At 48.9% G+C, this 21,621-nt stretch overlaps 1 protein-coding gene across 2 annotated transcripts in view; it reads left to right on the forward strand.

Moving 5' to 3' along the window:
- Rasgrf1 (Ras protein specific guanine nucleotide releasing factor 1) overlaps positions 1–21,621 on the forward strand; it is a 106,904-nt gene that overhangs the window by 77,047 nt on the left and 8,236 nt on the right. For both annotated transcript variants that reach the window (XM_059267059.1, XM_059267058.1), the window contains 8 exons: positions 3,109–3,234; positions 4,428–4,604; positions 5,536–5,642; positions 6,067–6,179; positions 8,385–8,445; positions 11,670–11,773; positions 13,222–13,306; positions 17,498–17,695. In XM_059267059.1, the coding sequence (XP_059123042.1) occupies positions 3,109–3,234; positions 4,428–4,604; positions 5,536–5,642; positions 6,067–6,179; positions 8,385–8,445; positions 11,670–11,773; positions 13,222–13,306; positions 17,498–17,695 (971 nt within the window). The remainder of the gene's footprint in view (positions 1–3,108; positions 3,235–4,427; positions 4,605–5,535; positions 5,643–6,066; positions 6,180–8,384; positions 8,446–11,669; positions 11,774–13,221; positions 13,307–17,497; positions 17,696–21,621) is intronic.

A 21,621-nucleotide genomic window follows, 5' to 3' on the forward strand; every position in this document is an offset into this window, starting at 1 on the left:
CAGCAGAGTCTTGCTCTGTGTGTGTGTCTGTGTGTGTGTGTCTATGTATGTCTGTGTGTGTCCTTGTGTCTGTCCTTGTGTGTGTGTGTGTGTGTGTGTGTGTGTGTGTGTCTCACACAGCTGAAAGTTGGTAGCTAAGATGACAGCTTGCCAGAGAACTCAAATTACGCACATCCAATGTGCATAATGTATGGGATCTTAGACAGGCAACAGTGTGATGCTCAGAATTCTGTCCAGCACAAACCTGCAGTGAGACCCCATTGCTACTTTGTGGAATGCAGCCTCAGTCAGACCTACAAAGCCACCTGGTACCAGGTCCTAAAGGATGCTTGTGGGCGAGGAAGCAGAGGCTCAGGGACAGGCAGTGACTCATCTGATGCCTCTGGCTCTAAACCCAGTGTCTACACCATGGCACCTGAGGGTTTTCATGTGTCCACTGGGTTTCGAGGGGGTGGAAGTGCAGTGCCGTAGGAATCCTGAGGCCAGCCAGGCCTGCATTTAAGACCACCTCAGCCGGAGTTGTAGGGGCCTTGTGGAAAGTCTCTTGGGCCCTAGCTTGCACATTGGAGAGCTGAATGACCCAGGGACCCCCTAGTCTGTCTATGTGCTTCTGTGAGCTGGGTGGATGTGGCTCTTCTAAAGAGACCTGTGGCTTCCAGCTGGTTTTATAAACAGGCTCGAGTGCACTCACCTTCTAGTTGGGGAAACTGAGACTCAGAGCAGTTAAGTCCCCTCTTCCAAGGCTCTGAGAAGGTGACTCAGTTGGTAAATTGATTGCCACACAAGCAGGAAGACCTGTGTTGAGTCTCTAACACCTACATTAGAAAGCCAGGCCGGGTGGTGGTGGCGCACGCCTTTAATCCCAGCACTCGGGAGGCAGAGGCAGGCGGATCTCTGTGAGTTCGAGGCCAGCCTGGGCTACCAAGTGAGTTCCAGGAAAGGCGCAAAGCTACACAGAGAAACCCTGTCTCGAAAAACCAAAAAAAAAAAAAAAAGAAAAAAGAAAGCCAGGCTCCGAGGCACAACCCTACAATTCTAGTGCTGAGAAGGCAGCCAGGAAGCTCCCGGACGCTCTTGATAGTTATTCTAACTGACATTTAGTGAGCTACTGGTTCAGTGAGAGACCCTGTCTCAGAAAAATTAAGTGAAGCACAATTAAGGAGGGCACGTGCCAGGCGGTGGTGGTGCACGCCTTTAATCCCAGCACTGGGGAGCAGAGGCAGGGGAATCTCTGTGAGTTCAATGCCAACCTGGGCTACCAAGTGAGTTCCAGGAAAGGCGCAAAGCTACACAGAGAAACCCTGTCTCGAAAAACCAAAAAAAAAAAAAAGAGGGCACGTGATGTCAACTTTCTCTCTTTTTTTTTTTTTTTTTTTTTTCGAGACAGGGTTTCTCTGTGTAGCTTTGCAACTTTCCTGGAACTCACTTAGTAGCCCAGGCTGGCCTCGAACTCACAGAGATCCACCTGGCTCTGCCTCCCGAGTGCTGGGATTAAAGGCGTGCACCACCACCGCCCGGCTCAATGTCAACTTTCATATTACATACATACACACACACACACACACACACACACACACACACACACACACACACACACAAACTTTTTCAGCAAAACCTCACACTGTCCAAAGAGTATATAGGCCCTGACTCTCCCCTGATTAGGAGACTAATACTTATTTCAGACCAGAAGCAAGAAATGAGAAACAGGATTCCCCCAAGATATCTTCCCCAAAACAGAAACACCTTGCTACTCAATATGGTCCATTACTCAGCCACATGAGCATCACCAGAAGCTTGTTAGAAATGCAGATACTGCCGGGCGGTGGTGGCGCACGCCTTTAATCCCAGCACTCGGGAGGCAGAGCCAGGCGGATCTCTGTGAGTTCGAGGCCAGCCTGGGCTACCAAGTGAGTCCCAGGAAAGGCGCAAAACTACACAGAGAAACCCTGTCTCGAAAAACCAAAAAAAAAAAAAAAAAAAAAAAGAAATGCAGATACTTGGGGCTGGAGATGTAGCTCAGGTGAAGCATACTGCTTATCTCCAATTAATAACAGCTTGCAAAGGAAAAACCAATTTTCTCCAACAGTCTCACAGGGTATACAAACCACACTTAAGGACAGGCCCCATGTCCCGGAGTAGATGGCCAACATGAAATGAACTCAATGACATTTTTGAAGTTTTCTTTGTCTCATAATGTCTGAGCTTATATGTTTTCCAGTTTTGTGTTTTTATGGGATTTCTGTGTGTTCTAATATGTATGCTGAGTCTATGTTTTCTTATGATTTTTCATTGGCTCTTTTTCCTGTGTTTTTTCCTACTCTTTTTGTTGTTTTTATTGTTGTTATTATTTTTGTTGTTGTTATTATTACTTAGATGTCTGTTTTCTAATGAGAGAGAGCAAGAAGGGGTGTGGTTTGGGTGCGTAAGGAGGTGGGAAGGATATGGGAGGAGTTGCGGGGGGGCGGGGGGACCTGAGTCAGAATATATTGTATGAAAAATCTGTTTTCAATTAAAAAAGAGAGAGTGCTTGCCTAGCACAAAGCCCTACATTCAATCCCCAGCACTATATAAAATCTGATGTGGTTGGTGTATGCCTGTAATCCCAGTACTTGGAGGGTAGGTGCAAGAGAATCAGAAATTCAAGGTCATTAGCTACGTACATAGCAGGTTCAAGGCTAGTCTAAGCTACATGAGATCCTGTCTCAAAAAAATGAAGGAAAGAAAGACTTCCTTGTTCCATGTAGACAGGAGCTGTATTACAACCTGCTCCCCACCCCTACCACTGATGATTGAACCCAAAACCTTAAGCATGCTTGGCTAGGCAAGCACTCTACCACTAGGCCCCATAATCTGCATTCTAACAGGAACCTAGGTATGCCCGTTAAGGTTTTGGAAGTCCTAGTAAAGAAAACGCCATCTTGGAGAGCCACACCATCCATGAGCATGCAAAAGGTTCTGATAAGGCCTGTAGCAACTAAGCTGTTGAGCGGTCTTCATCCAGGGTACCAGGCTCTTGTAAATTACTCTGCTTTTCTTTGATGACTTATGGATGTAAGTTTTCCAATCAATGAATAATTGAGAAGAGTGCGAGTCTTTCTATTCCCTCAGGCTCTGAAGTCTCTGTGAAAGAAGACTCTGATGCTGACCAGAACCAGAGTGATGACTGTGACACTGAGGCATCGCCTACCAAATCTCCATCAACACCAGCATCAGTCAAAAGCAAAAGCTCTTCAGGTACCGTTCCCCAGCGGGGAGCTGCAGGCAGATGTCCAGGGGAGGAAAGGACCACAGGTCAGATCAAGGGGAAGCATGCTGGTATTGCCACTTAAGTTTTATGAGTGATGCCTCCCAAGGAGGGAAGCTTGCAATTCCCAAACTCTTGCTCCCCACACGGGGCAGCTCAAATCCCAGAATCTCCTACTTTAAATGCCTGGGAAGAAACAAGGAACAAGGCTGCCTGGCTTAGAACAAAGGTACCTGAGCACGCTGCAGCCCTGCCTGGCTTCTTAGACACAGCAGTAGATCTCAGGAGAGCCCATTTTTAGAAACAGGCATTGAGGCCCAGGTGTGAGTGATGACTATAATCCCAGCAATTGAGACATCTCAGAAAAAAAAGGGAATGGAATGGAGGGGAGGAAGGGAAGAAGGGAAGGGACAGGATGGGAAGGGAAGGGGAGGGGAGGGGAGGGGAAGGGAAAGGAAGGGACTAGCTCAGAGTCTTTAAAGCAAGCCAGTTGCTTTAGAATCCTCTAAGATGAAGCCAAAGGGTTCTGGAGTTGACCTCCATGGCTATTTGTCATCATTACCATACCAAACGTCTCCAAGTTGACATAGCTTTTTGAACTTTCTTCTGTGATCTTTTTATATCCACCTTTGGACATATCCTTACTGTCCAGAGGAGATCCCTAAGGCTCCAGAGTTGAAGGAACTTCCCTATGGTCACATAGCCAGTGAGAGGTGGGGAGAATTTCAACTCAGGTAGAAGATCCACACATGCAATGTTATCTTGGTCCCACCGTACTCATAACTCTGCCAATATGAATTGTGACCATCAGAATTTTAGTGGGCTGTGTCAGTTCCCAGTACCCTGAAAGCAGGTGGCTAATGATGCTTTCCTCGAGCAGGCCTGGGCCCAATAAGGCCAAGAAGTGACAGGGCTGGAAGTCTTAGAGAAAGAGAAAGGTGGCTGGCTCCCTGTCTTCTAAGCAACAAGAGGCTGGCTGAGCCTTCCTTCCCTGGGACAGCTCTAGGAATATTGTGGCATGACTCTTACAGGGAACAGAGCCCCCCCCATTATCCCCCGAACCCCTCTTCAGCCCTGGGCATAGAGGAAGAACTTCCACTCTTGAGGTTGGGCTGTTCTCCAGCTGCCTGAATGTCTGCCAGGACTGAGGAATGGCTGAGGGTCAGCTCCCTCCTCTCCACAGAGTTCCCACTCTTTAACTACAACAACGGAGTCGTGATGACCTCATGTCGTGAACTGGACAATACCCGCAGTGCCCTCTCGGCCTCCTCTGCCTTTGCCATAGCTACCGCGGGAGCCAACGAGAGCACCCCAAAGAAGGAGAAGTTTCAGTATCGCAGGATGTCCTTGGCCACCACAGGTGCGTAGACATCTGTGCTTGTGGGTACTCACTCCCCTTCTCCATGGTGCTGTGGCAGGGGTGACAGCCACAGGCATGAGACCTTCCCTTCCCCAGATGTTTAACGTGCATTGTGGATGCCATGGTGGGTCCTTCTACAGTGCCTCTGGAGAGCACCCCCCCACCCCACTCCAGCGAGCTATCCTCATTCCCTGGACATGAAGCCTTGCTTCCTGTTATTTGCTCTGTTGACCCCTCCTCTCGTGGAGGCTGGGATGGAGCCCTTCTCTCGGCACCAGCTAGGCTCTGCACATCCAGACCTGCAGCCAAGGCTACTGTGTGTTTAGGATGCAGCCTGCTCTGCACCCTCCCTTCCCACAGCCTATCATCAATGAGATAGTCTTAGCTGTGTTGCTTGTCAACCCCTAGAAAGGTGGCCTTAACTTATCCACAACCACACACACATACATGCACCCCTAGATTTACCCTCCCCTCTATGCGCTTTGACATGATGCTACCAACACCATTCCGCTCTTCCTGCAGGCCCTGCCAGTGCTATCCTGCCATCCTGGAGTCCCATCCTCCCTCCCCAGTCCCCTTTGGTCCTTGGCCAAATTCTACTCCAGGCAAAGAACGCCAACCGAGAGAGCCCTCGGCACCCACTTCCACAGCAACGGTTCCACACCAAAGGTTAGAGGGGGGGTTCCTGGAGAGCTCTGGTCTGGGGTGTCCTGTATAATCTTGTTGGTGGAAGCTTCCTGAACCTTCTAGATGGACCAGGTATGACAAGAGGTTGGGTGCTGAAGAACCGCATCCCCTGAGGCTTCATGGCCGCTCACTTGGGTCTGAACCCAGTTGCTAAGCGCTCCCTTCCAAGGCCCTCAGACAAACCACGTCTGCTAAGCAAGCTCCACCTCCTGTCCCTCTCTTCCTCTCCCACCAGCACTGCCAGGGTTTCCCCCTGACCAGAGAAATGGCGACAAGGAGTTTGTGATCCGCAGAGCGGCCACCAATCGAGTGCTGAATGTGCTCCGCCACTGGGTTTCCAAGCACTCTCAGGTGGGTGGGACTGTGTTCCTGGAGCGGCAGTAAGTGATGGCAAACAGTAGTAGGTCAACAGGAGGAAGGGGGTCCTGTTTTCCTGGGGGAAGGGGGGGGTCCCTGCTCAGATTTCCCAGGGAAGGGAAGCAAGGACAGTCAAGAAGACAAGGGGCCTGTGTTGGGCCACCTGTCTGCAAGTAGGGTACAGGCAGGCTTGGGCCTCCCTGACTTAGGGGTACAACAGCTAAGGGGTGGTCTTGGTCTTGTCCCAGCGCCCAGTGCCTAGGAGGCTTGAAGCCCCTTGTGTGGAAGTAGGGACAAGATAAGGAAAGCAAGCAGGCACCGTGGGCAGAAATAGAAACTCCCTCCTTCAGCCTGGCCTCAGAATACTGCAGGAAAGTTCGGTAACTGTAGCCAGAGCTGCCGGCCCATCTTCCCACAGGACTTCGAAACCAACAGTAAGCTCAAAAGCAAGGTCATCAGTTTCCTGGAAGAGGTCATGCATGACCCAGAGCTTCTGACACAGGAGCGAAAGGCAGCGGCCAACATCATCAGGTAAGAGCAGCATGGTCCTCCTGCTTAAGATGACCTGGCCCTGCCCTATACCTCCATAGTAGCCAGACTGGGCAGGAGGTACATCAGGGTAGAGGTCGGTCCCAGACATCTGGGAGCCATGCCCCTTACTCTAGACTCGAGTATGGAGTGGTGCTCTGTGTACTTATCCCTCTCTCCTCCCCACCCACCCCTCACCAGACCTTGATGTAGCTAGGGACGTAGCTCAGTTGGCAGAGTGCTTCCACAGGCCTGGCTTCAATCTCTGGAACCATATAAACTGATTATGGTAGTGCGTGTCTGTGATCCCTTCTCTCAGGCTGTAATCTCAGCACTTGGGAGACAGAAGTATGTGAAGTTCAGAATCATCCTTGACTACACAGTAAGCCAGCCCGGATTACATGAGACCCTGTTGGGGGTGGGGGCATATACCACTTCTCCATGTATGTCCATAGCTGCTAACACCTGTTGAGCGTGTGCTATCCGATGTGATAGGTACTAGCTACATACAACTATTTAAATCTCAGTGAACTAAAACTGAATACAGTAAAATGCTGTCCCTCAGTCCCCAGAGCTTCAGTTGGCTAGAGGCTTTCTATCTTAAACAACATGGGCCAGTCCATCTCCTCACTATAGAGAGTTCCATTGGACAGTGCTCAGAGGCATTCAAGGAATGTCTGTTGGTTTAAACTCAGTTATAATTGTTTGTCCTCAGACCCATGCTGTGCAGGATCCCTAACCTGCCTCTTCTAGCAGAGGTCAGGGTTCAGACAGTCCCACATCTGAGCTACCTCAGCCAGTGACTCAGTTGACCAGAGGAAGGCCCTTAGCCAAACCTCATTTTCTCCTCTGTAAAATGAATGAACCCTGCTGGCTTCTAGGGTGCAGTAAGGCTCAAGCGAGATGGTGCATGTGACTTCTGCAGGCTCTCAGAAGGTAAATAGCATAGACACACTAGCACCCACGTTCTGCTCTCATCCTTTCCACTCGCGCTGGCTTCTCCAGCCCAGGCTGGGGAGAGCTTCTCCTCCTTACGTCCAGCAAACTACTTCTACACCCCAATCATTGCATCTGCCCCAGACTTTATCCCAAATGCAGCTTGGGCACTTTCTACTTATAACCCAAGTCTCCAGCCTCTTTCCTATCCCAAGGCCCCGTGTACAGGTCTCATCACTCCACCGCTGTCCTAGGATACTATTGGCTCTCCCTAATCTACAACACTTTCTGTGTGCATGCATGCATGTGTGTAGAAGAGAAGAAAGAAGACATGGACAAAGAGACCCAGAGAGAAACTATAAATGGAGTGCCCACAGGCATACTCATGCACACAAGCAGTCCCAGGCCCTTGGTGTCTCCCTCCAGGTTCTCCTGGGGTCTTAGAACACTGTGTCCAGCAGGACTTCTTTGGCTGTGGGCCCTCAAGAGAGCCAGTTCTCAGAGTGTCTATTCCCTGGGCTGGTGTTGGCTTCCAGGGCTGATCTCTTAAGTTCCACTCCCTTCAGCCGGTCCCTAAGGACTTCTCACTGCTTCTCTATGCATATCTCAGGTCTGGCCCTTGGTCTGTCATTGAGAGCCTACCACTCTTCCCACCCCATATTCTCATGTCATGCCCACAAGTTCTATCATAGAAATTGAAGATTTGGTCTGACTTGGGGAGCCGGGGGCTCCCCTCACTTTCCACTAATGCTCAGGACTTGCCCTAGTTAGCTTGACCACATCCTCCCTCACTTCTCACTCAACACAATCCCATCTTGGGTTCTTGGACCTCCATTCTACTGTGTCACATTATCTTTGGGCCCTCTGACCAAGCCAGGCCTGAGGGACATCCCATCTAGAAACATCTCCTGTCCACTCTGGTCTTCCAAGTCAGACACTACTTCACCGTGTGTATCCCATCTTTCCATGTGCACACAGAAGTGCCTGCCACAGGCCCAGCCTGACATCAGAGGTCCCTGCCCATGTATGCCCTGGGTCCCAGCACATACATACACAACAGTGCGCAGGAAGTTCAGAGGCTAAGGAAGGGACCTGTCCCAGACAGAAGGATCAAGAACAAGTCAGTAAAGCAGAGGGGGACAAGGGAAGCAGAGAGAAGTAGGGCCTCTGGGTAACGGCAGTAAGCAGGGGTCAGAGGTTGTGGAAGACCGGCCAGGTAGGGAAGATCTATAAGAGAGGTGTACTGGGGCTCACATGCTTTCTTCTCCCTAGGACTCTGACCCAGGAGGACCCAGGCGACAACCAGATCACACTGGAAGAGATCGCACAGATGGTGAGCAGGATGACCATCTCCCCTGATCATCAAGGCAACATCCTCCCCACCCTCATTGTTCCATGACCCCCCCTGACCAAGCATAGTCATCACCTGCATCCATTTCCTGTGGCTTTGCAGCTAAGGGCCACACACTAGGCAGTGTGATCCTCCCCCTGTCCTGGAGCCTGAAGTCTGAAGGTGTATGCAGGGCTATGCTCCCCCAGGAGCTCTAGAGGAGGACGCTCGCTTGCTTCTGAGAGCTTCCGGTAGCCTTGTGTACCCTCAGCCTCTGGCTGTACCACTCTAGTTCATGTCTCCATGGTCCTGGGGCCATTTCCTCTTGTTTACCTGTGTCGTCTTCCTTCTGTGTATGTCTGTGTCCAATGTGTCCATATTTCCCATCTTACAAGGACATCAGTCATGTTGGCCCACCCCACTGGCCTCACTGTAAGTTCATAACATTGGCAAAGATTCCAGACAAGCGCCAGGGCCTAGGAAATTGCTCCTTTATTGAGGAGCAAAATATAACCAATAAATGCGACTTCCCCTTTCTTCAACCCCTGTGCCTCCTCCTCTCCGTTACACACCCTGCTTCTCTCTGTCATACTTCTCAAGGGAGGATCCTCTGATGGGTGCCTATGTGCTGGACCACATTAGATTCTGAAAGACTCCAGATCCATCTGACAAGAGGTCATCTCGTCAATGATGCTGAAAGTTTGCATCATTACCCCATTTTACAGATGAGGCAGCTGAGGCACAGAGATCTAAATCACTCACTCAAAGGTGTGAGTGGGAAGTGGCAGTTAGGCAAGGTGTTCACATTCAGGTCCAGCTGACCCCAGAGAAAAACTCAAACCCTACGCCACACCACCCCGTCCTGAGGAGTCACGATGTGCTCACCAAACCTGTCCTGAAATGACAGGATCCCAGGGGAGAGTTGTGTCCACCATGAAAGAGCATGAGCTCGGGGTGGCACTCCATATGCCGTAAGGGGATGCTGGCCTCGTGTATTTCCAGCCCTCAATTAGGATACTCAGAATGCCTTTGTGAACCCTGCCAAAGTTCCTGGCCACTGAATGATGATGGTTGGAAATGCTCAAGACAGACTCTGACCTCCCCAGAGGTGGGTTCTGTGTCATCAGCTCAGCTCCAGGCTGACGAGTGTTAGCAGTATCCATTGTAAGGGCTTCGGACTCCAGGCCCTGGCTCCTCTCCCTTTTCATTACTCAGGACTCATGGAGAACAGTACCTTATCCACATTCTGGCCCAGGAGTAACTCCGCCTGGCCGGTGATCCCTGGAGCCCACACAGCTCAGTGACCTGCCAGGTCAGGGAAGATGGTGGCACCTCGACATCACTTACTACAGATTGATCCTCTGGGCCCAGAATACTGGAACAGCCTCCCCACCACTTCCCCAGTGTAGAGAATGCCCTGTGCTCCTGTTTGCCAGCAGGGGCCTGACTGGCATGTTTACACTTCATGAGTACAAGGGCCCTTTTCCTTTGTAAATGGCCTGAGGCTCTTCTAGAACAAAAGGTTATTGAGCCCCATATCTGTACACATCTGACAGGTCCCCAGAGACTTTGAGTGACAGGTCCAGCTTAATGGAGGCCAGTGACTTCAGTGGGAAGGAGAAAACTGGCTTGGCACGTTATTTCCCACAAGCCTTCTGGAAGGTGACAGAAGTTATCATTCTGACCTCTACTTCCAAAGCCACTTCTTTAAGACCTGGGCAACATCAAAAGTGAGGGAAAGGTCACCTGCCCCTATGGAGCACCTATAGCCACTGGACCACTGGACCACACCCCAGCATGGCCTCCTGGGCTTTTCTGTGACCCTCACAGCCCTGCCATCCTGGACCCAGCTCTGAGTAAACCTCCACAGGACCCTCAGGAGTGACTGTAGCTGAGCTGCCCACCTTCAGAAGGTCCATCCCCAAGAACACACAGGAGAAATGCCACCACAGGAGTCTTGTCCTCCAACCCAGCCCCTGCTGCCCTCATGCCCACATCCCGCTTTGCCTGCCTAAGAACTCATCCTCCCCAAAGGCATTGTGCTCCCCACACCCACACTCCTGCACCTGGCCTTCTGGTCTCTGCCCTGGTGACTCTGCCAGGAAACACCCATGACTGATCTGCTACCACACAGAATCTATTGTCCCCTGAGTCCTCACTCTGTGAAACCCCTGAGCCTGAATCATGTCGGCAGGTCTGCATATGTCCAGTGTCTGCCACCAGCCTAGCGACACAGACCTCACTGACTGCAAAAGGAATGGAGGGGGAGGGGAACAGCAGAACACTCAGCCTCGAGGAATGGCGTGTTCTCTGGGTGTGGGTGGACCCCACTTCCTTTTCAATCCGCGCAGACGGGCCACTTGGGCACTCAGCCAGCTGCTAGAACTTCTGGGTGCCGTGGCGTGAGTGTAAGAAAGCAGAAATCGTGCATGGTGTGCAGGCCCATCTCTACCTTATAGGCTTCCCTCTACTCTGGAATGACCCAGCTGGCCACAATGTACAGGAGACCTTTAATCTGACTCGACCCTCAGTGGACCTAGGCTCCTCCCAGCACCAACACAGCTGTCCTTTCCTCTCCTCCCCACCCCCAACTCCCAAACCCAGCGGACCAAAGACCTCTCTGTATTAACTTCCAGCTAATTCCTTCTATGGGTACCCCCGTCCCTGACTAATGTTTCCTAAGGGTGTTCCCTGGTCGAGGAGGCCCAGGGGACAGATAATCTTAAAGGTTGTATCTATGAGCGAACCTCGTAAGTCAGGGACATGGTAGCCGACAGCTGTCTTCTGTCCACAAGACAGGAACACTGCCCCAGGTGCAAATCATACCCTGGAACCCACAACCCACACCTACTAATGAGTTTCAAGGAAAAAAATGTGTTGAACCCACCTAGGACCAGGCAGAACCCAGAGGAGGTGGCCCATCACAGTTGGGACCAGATACCCAAGCTTGCATCCTAGCCAGCCTATTTCCATCTGAGCAGCTTCAGCAGGGCTTTGGGCTCCTTCCTACATGTGTAGAGGGGGCTCCCCACAGGGTAGGTGACTGACTCCTCCAGGGAGAGTCCTCCAGAAGCACAGAACACACATACACACAAGGGTGCAATACACAGTGGGGCCCTGCTTCCTCGTTGTTATCCCAAGCACCCACCAGAACTGAGAGGAGGGTCTCAGAAAAGTGTCGGAAGCCCAGAGGCACCATTGGCCTGACTCTGCCTTTGCTCCCTCAGGCAGAGGGCGTGAAGGCTGAGCCCTTTGAAAACCACTCGGCCCTGGAGATAGCAGAGCAGCTGACGCTGCTGGATCACCTCGTCTTCAAGAAGATTCCTTATGAGTAAGTGGGTATGGCTGCCTGCCTCCTCTCCCTCTCCCTCCTCCTTCCTCCTCCTCCCTTCTTCCTCTCTCTTCCTCCCTCCTCCCTCCTCCTTCCTCAGCACATCCCTGTGAACCTCTCCAAAGCTTGGAAAGAATGGTCTTCCCCTGCTCTCTCTTTACCTAACACCTGTAAGCACACACCTGCTCCCCTTATACACACTTTTTCAGGAGAATCCTCTTTCTGGGGGTACGGAAAGAATACATGTTTATTTGCACACAGGCATGAATGTGTATACGTGTGTGTGTGTGTGTGTGTGTGTGTGTGTGTGTGTGTGTGTGTGTACAAGCCCTAGGAACAAATTTCAGGATGGCTCATGACTTTGGTGAGGCCTCAGGCCTGCTGCTGTCTGCTCTGCCTTGTCTTTAGTTACCCTGGATTCTCTGTAATCACAGTTCTATGTCTCTCTCTATCTAATAACCAACATGCATTTGTGAACACTGTTTTTGTGTGTAGTGCTCCTTAGTGCATTCTAAGTTAATGTGGTTCTCTTTTTTATGTTTAAACCTGAACTAAGCATCCTCCCAACCAAGGCATTTCTCTGAATTTCCAATAATTATTATATAATTATTTCCGAACATTGGCATCACCGTGTCTAAGGCCACACATCATTGGAGCATCCTTTAGTTTGCCTTCCAGGGGCACATGCACAGCCCCACAGGCATGAGTACAGCCTCACCTAATGACAGGGTTGGCCCGGAGACTTACGAACCCCAGGATGTGGAAGCAGTGTTACTCCTGCCTCTCTCCGGTAGCAAGAGCAGGATAGGTGTTCACAGGTGTCACCTCCCCGTGGCTGCACCAACCTGTGGGACTTTACCCCAGCACCTCTACTGATCACTTAGAAGCATGGAAAGTCCATGGCTTCCCCACTAGTTTCCCTGTGCCAGAACACACTGCTTGGAACTGGTTTTCAGTTCTTTTATTCACTTATCCTCTTGGGCCCCACCTTTTTTGTATAGTGTTGAGAATTGAACCCGGGGCCTTGCATATGATAGGCACACACTCTACCACCAAACCTCCTTTGTGGTTATCTGTCACCTCTGTTCTGAAGACCAGCTGCTACAAAGTACTAAAATGTAGAAACAAGATCCATAGCAAAATCTGGTATGCATACCCGCTTCACAGCTTTGCTGGGCCATCTCATACCTCATCTCCTTTCAGGCTTATGATGGTCCCATGAGGAAAGTGTTGCTGTTACGCTCCCATTTCACAGATGAGTAAAGGACCCAAGACACAAAGTGCGGCATAAAGCTGGGCTTGAGCTCAAGGTTCCTTCCTCTCTGGGCCTCTGCATAGAGCTGCTCCCCTATAAATGATCATCTCAAAAAGCAAAGAAGTGACCCCACACTGAATGAGCAAGGCAAAGCTCATTTCACCTGCTCTGGGTTTCCCTTTCCTCCCTGCAGGGAGTTCTTCGGCCAGGGCTGGATGAAGGTAGAGAAAAACGAAAGGACGCCATACATCATGAAAACCACCAAGCATTTCAACGATGTGAGTATGCATGTGCGGGCGGTGCCTTTCTGCCAGGCTTTTCATTGGCAGGTCCACCAAGGGGCTGAGTAGAGGGCGAGCTGGCACCACACCTCTGCTGCACCCCACCTTCAGCTGTGTGACCAGAGGCAGCTTGCTTCGCCTCAGTCTTGGTTTCTTCACCTGTTAAATGGATGAACATGAAAGGGCCATGTGAAGATCAGCTGGAACAACCATTCAGAGCCATCGGCCAGCAATGGCTCCTGAGGAGCTTCCTCAGGCCTGTGATCACCACAAGGAGCTCCTCCCAAGAGTAGGGTCATGGTAGACCAGCAACAGAAAGGATGGAAAGAAGGAAGGGTTGGACAGAAAAGACCAAAATATTCTTGCTGTGTTTTTTACTTTCTTACCTCATCTCAGCCTTAGAAACAGGCAAACAGAGTCTGGAAATGGCAGACAACTTCCCTCAGATATGAACGTTTACTGAAACCCTTCTGACTTCCCAGAATGTTTTCTAAGAGTTTCATCTACATGATGATGTAATGTCCTAGCCACCACATTACCTTTCATGATTGATAAGAAGGCTCAACAAGTTAACACTGAAGACACTAGAGGCCCCGGAGTTGCTGAGAACAAGGCTGGGTAGCATCTAATATTTCCCATAGCTGCCTAGGACCATGCTCTGTATGCATAGCAATCTCATTTAAAGCCTACACCACCCCTAGGAGATGGGCGCTTCTCTCACATCCAAGATCCTGAGAGGCTGAGGTTCTCGAAGGGTCTGCTGATTGACATGTGGCAGCACATGTGTTTTCCATTGATGCACGATGGAGCATGACTATGTGGGAGAGAAAAGAATACCCCTGTACAGACACTTATAACCCCAACATTCAGGAGGCTGAGGCAAGAGGGTTACAAATTCAAGGCCAACCAAGTCTACATAGCAATATCTTATCTCAAAATAAATAAATAAATAAATAAATAAATAAATAAATAAATAAATAAATAAATAAATAAATAAAAACAAGGGGTGGCGGATGTAGCTCGTTGTTTAGGTGCTTACCTAGCACATACAAAGCCCTGAGCTGAGTCTCCAGCACTGAAAAAAAAAATCTCTCCCAGCAATTTCTCTACCTCCATGGGACTCGTCTTCTCCTAGTCTTGTGCCAGCCCTGAGAGCATTTTCACACGGCATCTTCATTCTCTGAGTTTAATCAACACAAGTAAAGAGCCTTTTATGGTCAGAGGTGGGAACACATGATGTCTCTTGTCCTTGCTGCCTGGCCACAGACAGCATCGCATATCAACCCCAAGGGGGGGAAAAGAAAATGAGCCCCTGACAAACATCACCCAGGAGGACCCTTGTCAGCCAGGAAGAAATGAGGAAGTCACAGTATTGCAGTGCTGGGGAAGGAGGAGCCTCCTGGCCCTGGCACTCTGTGAACCCAAGATGGAGTAAGTACAAGTCAGGAGCAGGATGTGTATTCATTGATACTGCGTAGTGGGCACTGTGGGAATGACTTTAACCCATCTCATTTAACCCATGACACTGACTCTATAGAGGAAGAACCCAAAACTGAAAGACTAAGTGGCACTGCCCATGTGACACAGCAGAAAAGTCCCCCTTTGAACCACACAGTCCTCTGGAGGCTACCCCGTGACTGTTTGACACTTGACATCTCTGTTCATATCCATCACCATGTTCAGAGACAGAATGCGTGCCTCTGCGACAGGGGTATCCTAATCTCTGACATGGCTCAATTTTCTATTATCTAGCCCTTTGCCTGTTGTCCTGTTGACTGGCACTGGTAGGGTCTCCAGCACTAGGACCAGACTTGGGTGAGACAGGCATGCAGCCCAAGGAAGCTGCCCCACCCACTGCACATGCACCCTGGTGCCTCCGTTGCCCCAGCTCTCTCCAGGACAACGTGGAATGGAGATGGAGACAGTGGGCCTTGTTCTTGCTTTTACAGGAAAAGCTTTTACTCTTCACCTATGTAAGGGGAGATAAAGTTAGAAAAATTCCTTTCTATTCTTGAATGCCAATAACTTTTTACCATGAGTGTTGACTTTTTCTTTTTAATTTTTTTATTTATTTCAATGTATATGTGTGAATGCCAACAATTTTTACCATGAATGCATATTGACTTTTTTCTTTTTAATTTTTCCTTATTTCTTTTTAATGTCTTTGTGTGTATGCCTGAGTATAGTTATGTGTGCCACATGGATGAAGGTGCCCACAGAGGCCAGGGCAGGCATCAGATCCCCTAGAACTGTAGTTACAGGTTGTGAGCAACATGGCATGTGTGCTGGGAACTGGATCCAGGCCTTTGAGAGGGCAGCAAATGCTTTTAACCATTGACTCATCTCTCCAACTCATACATTGACTTTTTATTCACCGTTCATTCTACAGCTACTGAGATGGTCATGTGGTTCTTCCCTCCTTTAATCTATTGATCTGGTAAATGAGAATTATATACTTTTTCTAATCCTCAAAGATCCTGTGCCTCCAGTACAAACCCAAGGCAGCCATGGTACATACACAGCTGGGTGCCCAATTTTTTTCTTTCTTGTGTTGCCCATCTCTGGTGCACAGCGCAATGGTGATGGTTTTTGTAGAATAAATTAACAAGTATTCATTTTGTTTCTCCATCCCATGGAGAATCTCACTGGTCTGTTCTTTTTTCAACATTGTCCTTTTTTTAAAGTTCTTTTTAAACAATTTTTGTTGTTGTTCCAGTGTTTTCTATATGGAAAGATTTAACTACTTCGACTTAATTAGTATATAGAGCACACACACTGTTTTATGTGTTATCATTCCCCCTAACTTCAATAGTTCTCCATTAGTCCACACTAAAGCTCAGCACCCCAGGCAACAAGAAATAACAGTGGGAAAACCTGCTGCCAAGGCTGATAACCCGAGTTCCATGTCTAGAACCCACATGGGGGAAGGAGAGGACCGATTCCCTCAAGTTGTTCTCACATGCACTGTGGAGTTTATCACCCACCCTCCTGCATGCACACATACACACAAAAATAAACAACCAAATGTAAAACAATTAAAATTCAACAGTCCTCCTTGGCATGCATGCCATAGTAACTACTTTAGAGAAGGTTTCTTGGTGGTACAGTTCTACTTGTTCATACGTAGTTGCCTTTAACACCTTTATTTTTTCAATAACAAGTCATCATTTCTTTTACCTTTTGAAAGATTTTTTTAGAATTAATTTTTGACTAGCATACAAAGAAATGAGCCTCATTGTGATGCTTTCATACATATATATTTAGGTACTATATGACTTCATTTACTTTCTACTTTAAAATACTATAGATTCAAGGTGATGTGCAGGGAAAGTGGACATTTCTAGCCTCCCCAGCTCCTTGCCATTCCAGCTCCCTGATGTTTGGGCCCCAGCTTCTACCCTGTTAGCCACTCCAGTTCTAACTCACATGTGATTTGTTTGTGTGATTGTGATTGTTGGCAGGGTGCAGGATTCCAAGGAGATCTGGTCTTCTGCATATGTGAGACCAACTGTGTGTCCTATTCCAGAAGAGAATACGATGGGAAGTTCCCTCAGAGCTGGGCTTGTCATAACTGTTTATTCTCCCAGATGAACTTTAGAATCACTCTGTTAAGTTCCAAAGCAATTTCCATTGGATGTTTAATTGGTTTACATTGAACTCATGGGTTAGTTATGAAAACATGCTACTTACATTACCATTTGATAATATGATCTCTTTCTCCATTACTTAAGCCTTTTACATCTTTTGATAACTTTTTTTCCCCGTGCAACAACCTACATGGTTTTCATTAACTTAAATTCCAGGATAATTCACAGATCTCTTGTGATTTTGGTGATGAATCTTCGTCATTATATTTACTTGTTTGTTTTTATTTCATTTTATTGAGGTAAAGTTTTACTGTGTAGCTCAGGCTGGCCTCAAACTTGGGAATCCTCCTGCCTCTACCTCCCAGGTGCTGAGATTACAGGTGCATGCCTCCATACTCAGCTTCACTGTGTTTTTAATTGATAATCACTGATTTATAGGAAAATGTCTCCTTTTTATATTAAGCCTTTGTTCTGACAGTTTTCCAGTTTATTGTTTTGGGGACTTTTAACAAGAAATTGAGTCTGCAAATAATGGTGATGTATTATCTTTACACTACTTATGCCTCTTATTTTTTCCCTGTCTTATTGCATTGGCTTAAAGATCAGTAACTTGATTGCTTCAGAAATTATCCGAAATGAGGACATCAACGCAAGGGTGAGCGCCATTGAGAAGTGGGTAGCTGTGGCGGACATATGCCGCTGCCTACACAACTACAATGCCGTGCTGGAGATCACCTCCTCCATGAACCGCAGTGCGATCTTCCGGCTCAAAAAAACATGGCTCAAAGTTTCTAAGCAGGTGCGGGCAGGAAGCTGGCACTGCTGCCAGGCGGGCCTGGGCTGGGGCTGGGGGCAGGGAAACCAGAACCCAAGAATGTGAACAAAGGACTGAGCTGAGGGTCCACATTTCTAGTGGACCTGTGGAACTTCAGTTCCTTCTTGGGCAATTAAGACTCCACAGTAGGAGCTGGGAGGCAGCCATTATTGGTAGTGATAGTCTTCTTCTTGGTTTGGGACAAGAGTAGTAACTTCATAAGCTGAATCTTTTTGGGTGATAAAGTTCTCTGCGCTAGGGTCCTGAAGAACAGCTCATAAGCAGAGCATGCTCTGAGACACTTCAGCACTTCCTTGGTGAACTTGGTAGGTACCCTAACCCTGGTTTGCATGTCTGCAGGAGGATAGACAAGCCCCATCAGAGATAAGCAAGCCCCTAAAGGCACCTATAATGTGACAGTGGTGTCTGTGGTCTTTCAACTGAGAGAGCCTTGCAGGACCCAGCATTGCCAAGAGGCCTGTCAGCGGCACTCTAGTTCCGTACCCCTCCATTTTTTCTCTTTATCGCCTGTTTCTCATTATCTTCCTCCAGCCGGTAGCAGGTAGTAATCTTACCCACTAGCAGGCATCAGCTCCATAGGTCTTCCTACTTTGATAAGTAGCCAAGCCAGAAACGAGTTGGGATGCTCATTCTTCTGTCCTTCTCTGGCCTTGTTTACAGCTGAGCTGTGGAGTCTGTAGGACCACTCACTCCCTTACACCTCAGGGAGGCTGGACCTCCTCTTTATTGGTGCATTGGGTGCCCAGAGTTAGGGCTGTGGGAGCAACTCCAGGAAAGAATGGGATCTGGGAGCTTCGGGGACAACTGGCCACACAGTCACATACTGTCATAAATGGGGGTGGGGGTGGACCTGCAAAAGCATGAAGTCTTCTGAGTCACTGTGGCTTGTCAAGGTTCAGACAGGGTTATAGGGAGCCCATTCCAGGTTAGTATCTTACTCCTCCCTCCTTGTACTGTTGGATGATGGCACCCTTCCCACGGATCCTCCAGACTAGGCTTCACTTCCTGCCCTACTAAACTCTTCCCAGAATGCACATGCTGTATTTCTTGGCCACATTCTTCAGCATCACTCTCCTCATGGAGTTGGGGGATATGGGGACACACCATGGCCATTCTGAAATCTTCCATTCTCTTCCAAGAGCAGTCAATGTATGTGGCCTGGCCTACATTCTAGGACATCATTCAGAACCAGAAGCCAGCAGGCCTGGTCGAATAAAAGTCAAAGATGCCTCTAGCCACACATACAGGGCTCAGCTTTAGATGCAGACTGAGCTGGACGGCTTCTCCAGCCTTTCCAGACCTCTCCAGCCTATGCGGTAGTTACACATCGACACTGTGCTTGGCTTCAACGGCTCCTGGAAGGGCATGTCCACGGCCCTGCCAACGAAAGCCAAGTTCCTTATCTGTCTCTCTGCAGGCAGTCTGTGGACTCTTGTGACACACCAAGATGGCCACATTTCCTACAGACCCTGAAACACAGTCTTGTTTGTATCACTTTCTTCCATGTGTCAGCCCAATTCACTAAAGCGTGCCATCAAGTCCTCTCCGGCCCGACCGGAGAGTCAAGCGGACTTGGAAGTTTTTTTGTTTCTCCTTTCTGATTTCAGTTCCCTTACCTGTCATCTTTCAAATAATCTCTGTCCCTTGGGGAAGTGTCTGATGTGGCTCTCCAGGACAGCAACTATGAGGGATGGGCCTGTGGTTCCTCACCCCAGGGAAGTTGTATCTGTAGGGACAAAAACCTGCCTTCGGCTCACAATATGTCTTGGTCTCTTTGGAAGGAAACATTCTTCATCACTTGATGTTTTCTGTTTGATAAGCAGGAAGGGGAGGTATTTTGGAGGCCACAGGAGCATCTTTCTTCCTGACACAGGCTCTTTGCTTGGTCCTTGATTCCAGTGACATATCTAAAGCGTCCCCCTTTCCTTCCCACTAGTGTTCACATTCAGCCATAAAGCCCCAAGATCCAGGGGCCTGGCACCCCAGGGAGCGTTAAAGATGGGAGCTCCTGGCCCAGCCTAGGCATGTGACCTGGCTTTCAAAGTGAAACACAGTGGAAAAACTTCATGATCTCCCAAACTCTATTCTGGAGAGAGTGTGGCAGCCCAAAGAGGATCCGTGTATACAGTAGGCACGAGGCTGTGGAAGGAATCAAACTGTGCCCTGCTCAGAGCTAGAGTTTTTTCCCCATGCATCTGAAATAGCCTACATAGGGCCAGTGAGACGGTGTGGTAGGTAAAATGGGTAAAGTTTAAGCCTGGTGACCTGAGTTCAACCCCTGAGCCCATGGTAGAAGGACTCTTGAGGCATGTCCTCTGACCTCCACATACACCTACAAATCACACACACACACACACACACACACACACACACACACAGCCTGTATACATACATGTACATACCTCAAAGTATGGGTAGCTCTTTAGCCAGAACTACATTGACTAAGCCTCGTGATCTAGCTTCTCTCTTCCCAAATCTACCGTATCTGACCTAGTGTTTCCCTTAGGGAATATCTGAGGAATGGGGATTTGCTCTTGTGTATGCTGAGTGTGGGTGACAGAGGCTGAGGAGGCCCCAAATTTGGTGCTAAATCCCCACATCTGACCCAAATCCCTCTTGGGTCATTCCTCTGCAGATGAGTGGACATGGAGGGGAGGAGGGTACCATCCTCAGAAGGGCTGGTCCAGGTAGTCACCAAGACCCTGGTAAAGACTGGCCTGTGTGGCCGGGCGGTGGTGGTACATGCCTTTAATCCCAGCACTTGGGAGGCAGAGGCAGGTGTATCCCTGTGAGTTCGAGGCCAGCCTGAGTATAGAGTGAGTTCCAAGAAAGGCTCCAAAGCTACACAGAGAAACCCTGTCTTGGGGGAAAAAAAAAAAAAAAAGATTGACCTGGGAATGTGGGCTTTGCCAGAGTGCTGAAAGGAAACTCAGAGTCAACTGCCTTAGCTCGGTGTGGATTCAGTCCTTCTGTCATCAGGTCAGAATGCATTTGTGCTTTGAGCAGGGTCAATCTAAACACCAATGTTCCCTTTCCTTCTAGCTAAGGAGCCAACCAACCAATGCCCCATCTTCTCTTCCCCCTCAAAGGATACACACTGAACATCCATCAGCATGAAAACGCACACTGTCATGTTCTGTGACTGCACACACCACGGCCTGTGACTGTGTCCCTCTAGGGATGATTAATACTCCCAGTCTCGTGATGCACGGCTGTCCTCAGCACAGTTTCTCAGCTACATTCTGGATTTTGAAGGCCATGTCTAGAAAGGAAAAACTAATCCCTCCCATTCTTTCATAAATGAGGGAATTGGGAGGCTGGAAAGATGGCTCAGTGGTTAAGAGCACTAGCTGTTCTTCCAGAGGTCCTGAGTTCAATTCCCAGCAACCACATGATGGCTCACAACCATCTGTAATGAGATCTGGTGCCCTCTTCTCTCTGATATCCTCTTCTGTCATGCAGGCCTACATGCAAATTACATAAAAAATACATGAATAAACAAATCTTAAGAAATAAAAAATAATAAGTGAGGGAACTAAGGGCCTCAAAGAGACATCCCATAGACCAGACATGGAAAGGAACACAGAGAGAGACCCAGGGCAGTGCACTCCCCTGGGGATGTAGCTGTTCTTGCCAGACAAACCCAGCTGCCCACACTCTGCCCTGCTCTCATGTAGCCCAGGCCTGGCTGATCATTTCACGTATCCTTTGCCAAGGATTTCATCCTTTCCACCCAGGCCTTTCTTGGATGATCAGCTCCTCTACCGTCCTTTTCCTAAATTCTTGAACTCGGATAGCATTCTTGGCCCATCAAAGTGAAGGTGTGGGAAAAAAATGGTCAGAACCATTCAGTCTAACTCATGGAAAGATCATAAAGGCTGGCATACAGC

Source organism: Peromyscus eremicus, chromosome 7 (genome assembly GCF_949786415.1).
Source record: "Peromyscus eremicus chromosome 7, PerEre_H2_v1, whole genome shotgun sequence".
NCBI classification, from domain to species: Eukaryota; Metazoa; Chordata; class Mammalia; order Rodentia; family Cricetidae; genus Peromyscus; species Peromyscus eremicus.